Genomic DNA, 12,746 nt, shown 5'->3' with positions numbered 1-12,746 from the left:
CCCCATCCTGTCACCTTTGAGCCCTATAACGTAGTTTATGGGGCTCAAAGGTAATGGCAGGTTCCCTTTAAGGGCTTAATTTCTACCTATTAATCAGGGCAGTAATAACAAGGACCTAGTCAGAGCCAAGACAAAATTGGAAAGTAAATTCTTCTGTTTTCTTCTATCTGTTTGTATTAATGCCCGATGTTAACCTTTTAGCGACTGATCATACGCCCTTTTATGGCAGTCGGTAAGGGGCCTTATTCCTTATTATGCCTTTTTACAGTACTGCATGCAGAAGCCTGGCATGGATCTCCCGTGCCCAGAAGAGTGGGTATTCAGCTGTTGGATAACAGGCTGGCACATGCTCAAACAGCGGGGACCAGAGAAACATTCGATCCCTACTGTTTAACCTTTTACATGCTGCGGTCAAAGTGGCTGTAGCATGTAAAACGCTGACATATGTTATTATGGGGCCCAGTGGGTTACCATGGCACTCGAATGTTTGAAGATGGCCTCTGGATGTGACTTGTACGGGGGCCTATGAGTGTCAGCCTCTATGTAAAATGGGTATTGATGTAATCGTACTGACCTGTAGAATTAATATAACATATTATTTATACCTCATGGTAAACACCATAGAACAAGATGTCAAAACTGCAGATTTTGTTAATCTTTGCTCTGGAAAAAACTGAATAAGAAGTGATCAAAAGTTTATATGTTCTCAGTAATAGGATAAATGAAGACTAGAGCTTATCCCACAAAAACCAAGCACTCATAGAGCTTCGTCGATCGAAACATGAAAATAGCAACTCAAAAACAATTTTTTAAAAGTGCTTTTAGTGTTCAGACACGGTAAAATGTAAAAAAAAACGTGTTAACTTGGTATTACGCCGACCCAGAGAATTGTGTTATCTCATTATTTATTCTGCACGCTGAACGCCCGAAAAATGAAATAAAAAAAACAATGCTGAAATTTTTTTTCCTCAACCTCCCCCCTCCCCCCCAAAAAAAAATTATACATTGCATTAGATCTATCCCAAAATGATGTCATAAAAAATACAACTTGTCCTGCAAAAAAACAAACCCTCATATGGCTCTTTTGACTGAAAAATGGTTCCTGTAATGTGATAAGGAGCAAAAATGAAAAATTGGGCATTAGGGCATAAAATGGGCTGTCACTAAGGGGTTAATTTATTCCAATTCCATTCTGCAGTGCTTTAGATGCATCTTTGCCCAAACGAGTTAATTTAGAGTAAAGCCGACTTCATAAGAACATAATGCATATTTGCGTGTGCATGAGTGCCATGTTTTTGCGGAACGAGCGATGATTTTTTGCACGCACATCGGCGTATATTTTTCAGTTTTTTGTGCACGCAAAAAAATACGTACCAATGTTTCCAGCTATTAAAATGGCTAATTAGTCTAATGAGTTCATGATGTGTTCTTTTCCTGCGCAATTGTGCAGAGTAGCACACATCTCCTAGCATATTGCATTTACACATCCTCATTGACTTCCCTGGGGACTTTTGGTACACAAATGCGCAGGAAAATAGAGCATGCGGCGTTTTTGTTCTGCGACCAAAATGCTCAGATAAAATACGTGAAAGTGAACAAACCCAATAAAATCAACATGTTCTATTTACTGCGCATTGTGCACGCAAATTTTGCCTGTGCAGATACTTGAGCAAATACACCCGTATGAAGCCGGTCTAAGGGCTCACTCACACGGGCATATGTGTCTTGCATAATTTCCACTTACGTCTTCTTACTCACCTTTTAGGTGTCCCCACACCCCTTTTGGGTGCTTTCCTTGGGGAGAGACTATACCAGTGGTGGCGAACCTATGGCACGTGCGCCAGAGGCGGCACGCAGAACCCTCACTGCTGTCACGCGCCAGTGGCTGTTCACCACGGAAGTAAACACCATCATGGGTGTCACGGCTCCCCTGCCGGTATTCACTGAGCGGCGCTGCTAGCAGCGCTGATCCCAGACGCACACTGTGCTGTCAGTGTGCAGCCGGGATCCTCCTCCCCCCTCTCCTGATGTCTACTCCATGGTTCCATGAGAGCAGAAGGGAGGAGGCATACGGCGGGCGTGTGCACCTGGGATCAGTGCCTGTGTGCACCTGGGATCAGCGCCAGCAGCAGCGCCGAGCAGAGGAGCAGCGGCACTTTGAGGAGGAGGAGGAGGGGGTAAGTATATGGGTCTCAGGAGGGGCACCATTACTACTGCGGCTGATACAGGGGATACTATTAATAATAGTGTCCCTTATATCGGCCTCGGTAGTAATAGCATTACTACCAGTGGCCGCTGTGGGATGTCACTATTACTACTGGGGCCACTGTGGGATGTCACTATTACTACTGGGGCCACTGTGGGATGTCACTATTGCTACTGGGGCCACTGTGGGATGTCACTATTACTATTGGGGCCACTGTGGAATGTCACTATTACTACTGGGGCCACTGTGGGATGTCAGTCTTACTACTGGGGCCATTGTGGGATATCACCATTACTACCGGGAATGCTGTGGGCTGTCACTATTACTATTGGGACCACTGTAGGATGTCACTATTACTACTGGGGCCACTGTGGGATGTCACTATTGCTACTGGGGCCACTGTGGGATGTCACTATTACTACTGGGGCCACTGTGGAATGTCACTATTACTACTGGGGCCACTGTGGGATGTCAGTCGTACTACTGGGGCCACTGTGGGATATCACTATTACTACCGGGAATGCTGTGGGCTGTCACTATTACTATTGGGGCCACTGTGGGATGTCACTATTACTACTGGGGCAACTGTGGGGCGTCACTATTACTACTGGAACCGCTGACGGGTGTCACTATTACTACTGGGGCCACTGTGGGATTTCACTGTTACTACTGGGACCACTTTTTGGGTGCTCTCCTGACCTAAGATACGCAGTACACAGCTGGCTACATAAAATCCCCATAACCTATAGTGGTGCATATTAAGTGTGTAATACGCACCAAAGTAGGACATGCTGCTTTCTTTCTCACGGAGGTGGGTGGCTGATAGAAATCAATGGGCTTTTAGCACGTGTATTAGGTGGCACACATATGCCCATGTGAGCTCTTATAGTTGACGTTTTTATATGTCTTGGAGCAATAGCATAAAAATACGTTCTTGACTTGAGATCTGTCTGCTGAGGACTATAAAAATGATGATGAAAGGCATGCACTTTATTCTGCCTGCGGCGCCTCACCTCTGCTGGTGCCCGCCAGCTCATTGTCATAGGCACTTACAGCTGCTTTGTACTAGGAATTTATACCTACGCTGCCACTTAATGACTATACGGGGTGTCCCAGTTAATATGAAGGCTTCACCACATTGCTGATGTATAATACGTAGGGAAAGCAGGGTGAAAACTAATTTAAGGGTAAAATATGTTTTTTTTGTGATAGCATGATTCAAAAGTGCAGAAAGAGCAAAGAGTTAACCTCAACAAGTTCTCAACGTGCCCTCCTTCTACCGCAGCGCAAAGCTGTACACCAAGGGTGCATTGGCTTTCAGTAGCAAATAATTTGTGCAGCGTCAACTGTCCACTTTAGCACGTCCACGGGCGGATTTGATTTGCAGAATTAGATCCACAATTATAAGTGCCCACAGGGAAGCATTGGCATCCGCAGCTGAATTTAAGCATGCAGATTTGATTTGCGGACCGCTTGGTGCATAAAACTAATCGCAGCATGCTCCATTTTAGTGCGGATGGGCTCCATAGAAGTCAATGGGTGCGGACGATCCGCAGTGCATCTGCAAATACAATTGAAGTTGGCCTAATATGCTCTATTGGGTTACATTAAAGTTTAACCCCACTTGCAAAATCACTTTTCTGTAATGTAGTAGTATTAAGGAATTTGCACCCTGTTGCTGTGACATTCCATCCCAAACCATTTTGCAGGCTCCTATGGCCCCAGTAAATTCACTGGTGGAACATAAAAGTGCTATCTAGTTGCCATGGCCATACTTTATATGTACTGCCAGATATCAATAACTCTTTTACCAGTGGACCTCCATAAATCAGACACTTGTTTTGCCACCACCAGAAGATATCTGATATTGGCTTGGCACTATACTATAAAACATAAGACACTTTTTTTTACCTTTAAGAATTACAAACTGTTTGGCCACTGTTTCACCAGATATCTGATGTTGTTATGGTACTGGAATACTGGGAATCAGTCACTCGTTTGACATCTTCTGATCCAGTGCTGTACTAAAGGAAATTGGATGTTGCCGTGCTGCTGTACCACCAAGTACTATTAAACAAACTTTGCAAAAGTTCAGTTCTGCCAGTTCACTGCATTTTGGGCAAATGTTTGGTTTGGACTGAATTAGTTCCAACCGAACCAGAACGTCACCAGTACCACTAAAAATGCTATATGACACTGTCCAAGAGCCATAATAGCCCTGTATAACATTCTCAGGTCACCTAGGTGTGCATCGAAGTATTTGTGAGCTTATTTTTTTTTACAGCAAGGTTAATGAAGAAAAAGAAGAACGAAGAAGAAGAAAAAGGGGAAGAAAAGGAAGAGGAAAAAGTAGAAAAGGAAGAAGAAAAAGAAGACCAAAAAGAAGATGAGAAGTAATAGAATCCTAGAATGGTAGAGTTGGAAGGGACCTCCAGGGTCATCGGGTCCAACCCCCTGCTTAGTACAGGTTTCACTAAATCATTCAAGATAGATATTTGTCCAGCCTTTGTTTGAGCACTTCCATTGAAGGAGAACTCACCACCTCCCATGGTAACCTGTTCCACTCATTGATCACCCTCACTGTCAGAAGGTTTTTCTAATATCTAATCTGTGTCTCCTCCCTTTCAGTTTCATCCCATTGCTTCTAGTCTTTCCTTGTGCAGATGAGAATAGGGCTGATCCATCTGCACTGTGACAGCCCTTCAGATATTTGTAGACAGCTATTAAGTCTCCTCTCAGCCTTCTTGTTTGCAAGCTAAACATTCCCAGATCCTCTAACCGTTCCTCATAGGACATGATTTGCAGACCGCTCACCATCTTGGTTACTGTTCTCTGAACTTGCTCCAGTTTGTCTATGTCTTTTTTTAAAGTGGGGTGCCCAGAGCTAGACACAGTATTCCAGATGAGGTCTGACTAAGGAAGAGTAGAGGGCGATAATTACCTCACATGATCTAGACTCTATACTTCTCCTAATATATCCCAGAATTGTGTTTGCCTGCTGCAAACATTGTTGACTCGTGTTCCATAGAAAGAGGAAAAGAAAGAGGAAAGGGAAAAAAGAGGAGGAAGTTTTATTTTCCTTCTGCCTTTTCTTTCTCTTTTTCCTCAATCAATCTTCTTCTAGCGAGTTCAGCGGTGATGATCAACCCAAGGTTCTGGTTTGCTCCAAACTAAACTTTTTGCAAAGTTCAACTCGAAATAGGGTTCTACTTTTCCAGTTTGCCCAACACTACCACCAAGGATCAGACATTCTTTTGCAACTACTTCTCAAGAAATTGGTCACTCCTTTACCACTGTCCAACAAGCCATCAGTCCCTATTTAACCACAATACCACCAGACATGAGCCAATACTTTACCACTGTACCACCAGAAATCAGAAGCTGTTTTGCCTCTGTACCACCAGATATCAGCCACTCTATGCCACTGTACCATCTGGCATCAGATACTCTTTTTACTACTGTATTCCAGAGATCTATTTATCACTGCACCATCTAGGAATGACATTTGATGTTTATAGCATTTAATCTATTTCTGTCCTACTCTGTAAAGGAGGATGCAGAGTTTAATGACACCAATTCTTCTACAAGGTCACATATGACCCTGCAGATGTTCACATAAATTTAAGCAGATTTTGGATCTGTAGCTGAAAGTGTCAGTGTTGCAACCATAATTCACTACATTGTCCAGTGTCTCATAGTCATCGACTAATGAGTTGTGATTGTATTGTATGAGCGCAGTGTACTCATATGTCTATGTTTTCCTTTTTCCCTCCAATTCTTCACTCACTGTTAAAATTGATATCCTTTCTAATTCCCTAATGTCTAATATTTCATTAAAGCAATTTAAAGCGGCGTATTTAATTTTAGTTCCTGTGTCATGCAGAAATTATGTAATGCATCAACTTGATTTACCGGAATACGACGTTTACTTGTACATAATTACTGTAGTGGTCCTCCCTCTGATATGTCATCTCTCTTACTGACGGGTGGGATTTTAAATGCCATTCTTCAGTGAAATAGTTGAGCGCTTTCTGACTGTGACTTATTCATAGGAGAATACATTTTCTGTCAACTTTGATTACAAATCCTGTGTTTGTATCATTCCCATTTCTATACGCAGAACGGCCACTTTATTAGTGGCCCAAGAGTGCAGCATCAAGTCAAGTGAGTAAGTTTTCCGTGGATCACTTTTAGGGTGCGTTCACAAGAACGTATATCGGCTCGGTTTTCACGCCGAGACGATATACGTTGTCCTCATGTGCAGGGGGGGAGGCTGGAAGAGCCCAGGAGCAGGAACTGAGCTCCCGCCCCCTCTCTGCCTCCTCTCCACCCCTCTGCACTATTTGCAATGAGAGGAGGCGGAACGGGGGCGGGGCTGAGTTTTGGGAATTAGCCCCGCCCCCGTTCCGCCTCTCCCCATTGCAAATAGTGCGGAGGGGTGGAGAGGAGGCAGAGAGGGGGCGGGAGCTCAGTTTCTGCTCCTGGGCTCTTCCAGCCTCCCCCCTGCACATGAGGACAACGTATATCGGCTCGGCGTGAAAACCGAGCCAATATACGTTCGTGTGAACGCACCCTTAGTGTGAACCCACTTTAGAATGGGAGAATCAAATGATCTGAGTGACTTCCAATGAGACCTGCTCATCAGTGCTAGACTAGCCAGGACCAAGATTTCAAAAACTGCCATTCTCGTAGAGTCCACAATGGTGTGGAGAGTATACAGAGAGTGGTGTGTTCGAGGAACAATAGTCAATGATAGGGGATCCTGTGGACGTAAACGGCTTATCGATAAAAGGCAGATGAAGAGGATGTCAAAAATCGTTTTGACGAACAGGTGGTGAACAGTCAAGCAAATTGTGGTTAAATACAATGCTGGAGTCCCAACTAATATGTCCGAATGCACAGCTCATCCTTATCACAGATGCACTATAATACCAAAGTGCCATTGCAAGAGAAACAGAAAGACGAGGCTCCAGTGGGAAAAAAAAACCCCTCAAAAAACGGATCATGAGTAGTGGAAAAACATTGTCTTTTCAGAAGAATTCAGATTTCTGTTGTATCATGCTGATGGGAGGTCAGAATTTGTCACAAGCAGCATGAATTGATGAACCTTTCCTTTTAGTTGTTCAGAGGATGTCAGGACCTTTATCTAATTTGCGACAACTACAAGAAGCTTTTTGTCCGCAAGGGCCAATATTGCTGCAAAACAATTTCAACCCCTAATGGAATCTATGCCATAATGAATTGCTGCTGTTCTGAAAGTCAAAGAAGATTGAGTTTAGCATTAACCTGAAACTTGAGCGTGCTGCTGTATGGGTGCCTCCAATAATGTGGTCATTTAACCCCTTGATGCTTCAGGGTGTACAGTTAGGTCCTGCAGGTTCAGGTTATGTATAGAGGAGGATTGTAGGTCGATCCCGCTCCATACAGTGCAGGTGCTGGTTGTTTCTTACAGCCAACACCCTCCCGCAACAGCTTCAATAAACGCATCAGAGCTGTTGAACCTTTAAATGCCATTGTCAGTTCTGACAGCGACATTCATATGCCCCAACCGATGTTTGAGGTCCCGCGCTGACCCCTATGTTAAGATCACAGGTTGCCATGGCAGTCAAGGGCCTTCTGAAAGTCCCCAGGGCAGTCATTGCAGATTGCCTATCAAGCCATGCCTGTAGGGTGGCTTGATAGACTGCCTGTCAGATTGCAGTATAATGTAATGCTATCGCATTACAACATACTGCAGGATTGTTCAAAGCATTGTAACGTGCTGTCCCCTACAGGGGCTAAAATAAATGTAAATATCGTTTTTTTTTTAAATTTTATCAATTATAATAAAAAGTAATGAAAGTTTTTTTAAAAACCCCTTTTGCTATATTTATAAAAGAATCTGAATAATTGAACAAAAAAACATATTTGGTATCGCTGCGTCCATAAAAGTCTGACCTTTCAAAGCGATGCATTATTTACACCGCACAGTGAATGTCGTCAGAAAAAAAGCCAGAATTGCGCTTTTTTGCTCACCCTGTCTCCACGAAAAAATGTAATAAAAAGCAATGAACAAGTCATATGTATTCCAAAATGGTACCAATTGAAACTACAGGACTTCCCACTAAAAACGAGCCCTCGCACAGCTATGTCGATGGAAAAAATTAAAAACTTATGGCTGTCGGAAGATGGCAGCTGAAAATAATTTTTTAACTAAACAAATTGAATATCTTTAGAAAAAAATAAAGGTAGTACAGCAAAAAAAAACTATATAAATTAGGTGTCGTAGTAATTGCGCTGACCCATAGAATAAAGTTATTGAGTCATTTTTGTTGCAGTCTGTACATCGTAAAAGCAAGATGCACCCAAAGATGGCGGAATTTAGTTTTTCCCATTTCGTTCACTTAGAATTTTTAAAAGGTTTTTCAGTGCATTATATGGTACATTAAATATTACCACTGGGAAAAAAAACTACTCATCCTGCAAAAAACAAGCCCAACAGACATCTATTTCAATGGTTAAATAAAAGACTTATGATTTTTTTAAAGGGGGGAGGAAAAACATGAAAATGGAAAAAAGGTCTGCGTCCTTAAGGGGTTAATAAACACTCATTGTAAAAAAAAAAACCTAGAAGGAGTTGTTGTTTTACTGCAAAAACCGGCATGCAATTACATCTCAGGCAAATATGTAAATGGTTAGAGTTGTGTTGTATGATTGGGGTCTTACCAACTGAGACCCTAAAAGTGGTTCCACCTTGTCCTATAAAAAGGCTCTCAGAGGCTCCTTGTGTGGAGTGGACCTCTTTTTCCGCTTTTGCAGCACTTGTTGACCACTAGACTCCTCTACGACGCAATCTAAGAGATTTTGCCCTGTTAACAATGTCTGAGAGGGGCGCATTATTGAAATGCGAGAAGCCCACAGTGAGGAGAAGGAGGGACATGGAACCCCATTCTCCGGATCATTGGGCATTCCAGACATGAGACCGATTAGACTTTTCTTACCTATCCTATGGATAGGTGATGAAAGTTGTTCTGGGTACAACTCCTTAAGCCTATGTGACAGGAAACTTTTTCTCAGTTTGTGAATAGGGACTTAATAGAGAAACCTTTTAAGACTTGGTTTGTAAAGGAGCTACAAAAACCTTAAACCAGCAAGGCTAACAGTAATAAGCCTGGAGACACAGTAAAGCTCACAGAGACAGGCAGTGTTTTCAAGAATAAGAACACAGAAACTACAAGGGTTGTTTTTAGAAACCTAAATAGATATTGTGATAGATATATTTCTTACACACAAAAAGGGAACGACAGAGAAAACAGTATGATTAAAGCAAGAGAACAAAAACACAGACAGACGGGAGATTGGACGAGAAACTAAAGGTCAAAAAATGTTTTATTAGTGTTTTAGGTACTTTTGTGATTTGTGCTGGACTTCTAAAAATTAACTACAGGAAATGACAAAGGAAAATGATGCAAAAGGTAACCTTTGGAATTAGAGATGAGCGAGTATACTCGCTAAGGCACATTACTCGAGTGAGTAGTGCCTTAGCCGAGTATCTCCCCGCTCGTCTCTAAAGATTCGGGGGCCGGCGCAGGTGACAGGTGAGTTGCGGCGGGGAGCAGGGGGGAGAGAGGGAGAGAGAAATCTCCCCTCCGTTCCTCCCCGCTCTCCCCCGCTGCTCCCCGCCCTCCGCCGGGCCCCGAATCTTTAGAGACAAGCGGGGAGATACTCAGCTAAGGTACTACTCACTCGAGTAATGTGCCTTAGCGAGTATACTCGCTCATCTCTATTTGTAATCATTTTTTAAAAATTGTTCCAAAGCACCTCAAATAAGAAATGAGGCAACTTTAATATTTTGATGTAAAAATCTTTCGTTTTGTGTATATAGCTCCTATATAGGCTTATACGTTCCCATGTCAACAGACTACAACATGTCCAAAATGTGTTGTTTGATCCTGCAGTCAACCTTGCTTCGATCTGTCCTCTAACTCTCGCTAACATTGGTAGATTCAATAGAATTAACCAGAAGTGTAAGAAAGATGGGGGAACGTATGACTGTGGGATCAGACGACACACAGATGTAGTCTGTTGCCATGAAGACAAATAGTTCTGCATCAGAGCTGTTGACAAAAAAAGCAATAGATTTTTAATTTAGACTATTTTCAAAATGACTTCAATTTTTATGTTTAATGCACTAGAACAATAACAAAAAATGGATGTGAAAGTGGACCTGGCCTTACAGGGTCTAATTTCTGTAGCATTTACAGAGTTTATGGACTTCAGACAGAAGGATAAATGTAACCATTACGTAGTAAAAACCATAACGATGATAGGGATGACATGGAAAAGGACTTTGAGTACCAATGTACAGTATACGAAAAAGATAGCAAGACCCGGAAATAGCCAAAGAGAGAGCGGGATCTACAGCAAGTGCTCCATTGTGTATGAACATGAACCCTAATTCAGCTGCAGTGAAAGTGAGCCCACTGAAATGCAGTGGGTCAGGACATCTATCCAGGTGCTGACACCAGCCCTGGTCTTATTGGGTTTTCTTCCTGTTGAGCCTATGGCCAATCCACCTCTTGTTATGACTATGTAACAATGTATTACTGTAGTATACTGTGCTTTGCATTTTTGCATGTAACTGAAGTTCAATGTTGGTCATGAGTGAACTTCGCAAACTTTTGGTTCGGCTGACTTGCTGAATTTGGACAAGAAGTTTGGTTTGGTGCTTGCTTATTAGTTTGAACCAAAACTTTAACAGTACACTTAAAAATTGTGTATAACACCATGTAAGAGCCAATCTTAGGTCACCTAGGAGTGTATCTAAATACTTCTCAGCTGTTTTTATTGCAAAGCCAAAAAAGAATGAGAAGGAAAAATACTATTTTTCCTTCTATTTCTTCTCCTTTTTCATTCTTTTTTCCTTAATTTTTCAATGTAGTGCAAATCATGAAATCTCACCGTTTCCAATTCTACACAGGTAAATCCTGAACTCATCCCAAAGTTTGAAGAAAGAGGTTTGAAGTTCACTGGACATGACACTGAGGGACAGAGAATGGAAATCATCGAGCTTGAAGGTTATCTGCTAGTTTTTATATTTACAGTGAAATAAATGCATGCTTGAAATAACAGAATAGGACCTAAATATTATGCCATATATGGAATTTGTCATTTAGGTATATGGTGCTTGGGTTGTTAAAGGGGTGTTCCCAGAACTAAAAAATATGGGCTCAGAATGTCATAAAATAGGAAAATAACTAATTTACCTCCCTAAGTGGTCCGCCGCTCCGATCCCAGAAGAAGCCGCAGTGAGCACGCGCTGTTCATTGTGCAAGTTACCATTAAGCTGCCGGCAAGGAGAGGGGGAGGGACTTTAGTAGTGCTTGATATGCTAAACTCTCTCCCACCTCCCTTTTCCGGCAGCTCCCATAGGAGTCTATGGGAACGACCAGCGTATTCCGGTAAAGGATAGGACAAGTCCTATTTTTTCTGGCTGTTCGTAAAAGCATCCAGCCGGACTGCGCACCGTATGTGCTATCTTTTCCAGCTGGCCAATTTTACGCCCGGAAAGTCGCCCATCTGAATCATTGGAATCCAATACTTCAGATCGTCGCGATTTTTGGCTAGCATTTTATCTCTGCAAAATAGCCGTGATAAAATGCTTTTGTGAAAGAGGCTTTACTGAGAACAGTCACATTTTACTGCCTAACACAGTACCAAAAATTTTTTTTTATACAAATATATGTAAAATAAGAGAGAATAGCTCACCCATTCCGCCAATAGTAATAGATTCTCCGGGTGAACAGACAAGCCGGCACTGAGTTATTATTATCTACAATTACCCTGCAAAATGTACTTTTGCAGAGAGGTTTGTTCTAAGTGCACAACTGCTTTAACACTCTAAGGCCTTAGTCAGGGCGTTTTTTGCCGCGATTTGCGCATGCGTCCGGCGATTTTATAAAACCATTGCTTTGCAATGGTATCGGACACATGAGCGCTTTTTATGCGCTCGTCCGATAAATTATAGAACAGAAATTGCAGATCGCACCTATCTGCGATCTGCGATTCCTGTTCTCTTCTCTATATGCGCTCAATGGGGCCGGCAGCAGCAGCGCCGACCCCATTGAGAACATATAGAAGACAAATCATTCTTCTCTGCCACAGCTGTAACAGCTGTGACAGAGAAGAACGATGTTTGCCCATTGAATTCAATGGAGCCGGCAATACAGCCGCTCCATTGAAAGCAATGGGCTCCCGGCGTGCGCGGGGTGAATTGTCGGGAAGGGCTTAAATATATAAGCCCTTCCCTGCAATTCATCCTAAAATGTGTTAAAATAAAAAAAAAATTGTATACTCACCTTTCCACTGCAGCCGGAGCCCAGCCGCAGCCGCTGTCAGTTCTCCTGAACTGCTTCTCGGCACTATTCAGCCGGCGGGGCTTTAAAATCCCCGCCTGCTGAATGATCTGCCTCTGATTGGTCACAGCCCTGACCAATCAGAGGCTGAAAACACTCACACACCCATTCATGAATGCATGAATGCCTGAGTGACTGCTGCCTCT

General features: G+C 42.7%; 1 protein-coding gene across 1 annotated transcript in view; it reads left to right on the top strand.

Moving 5' to 3' along the window:
- Nucleotides 1–12,746, top strand: part of CTPS2 (CTP synthase 2) — a 181,704-nt gene that overhangs the window by 126,533 nt on the left and 42,425 nt on the right. The window contains exon 18 of the mRNA XM_066599475.1: nt 11,166–11,262. Within this exon, the coding sequence (XP_066455572.1) occupies nt 11,166–11,262 (97 nt within the window). The remainder of the gene's footprint in view (nt 1–11,165; nt 11,263–12,746) is intronic.

The sequence above is a fragment of the Eleutherodactylus coqui genome, chromosome 4, assembly GCF_035609145.1.
Source record: "Eleutherodactylus coqui strain aEleCoq1 chromosome 4, aEleCoq1.hap1, whole genome shotgun sequence".
NCBI lineage: Eukaryota > Metazoa > Chordata > Amphibia > Anura > Eleutherodactylidae > Eleutherodactylus > Eleutherodactylus coqui.
This window is presented reverse-complemented; position numbering and strand designations above follow the sequence as displayed.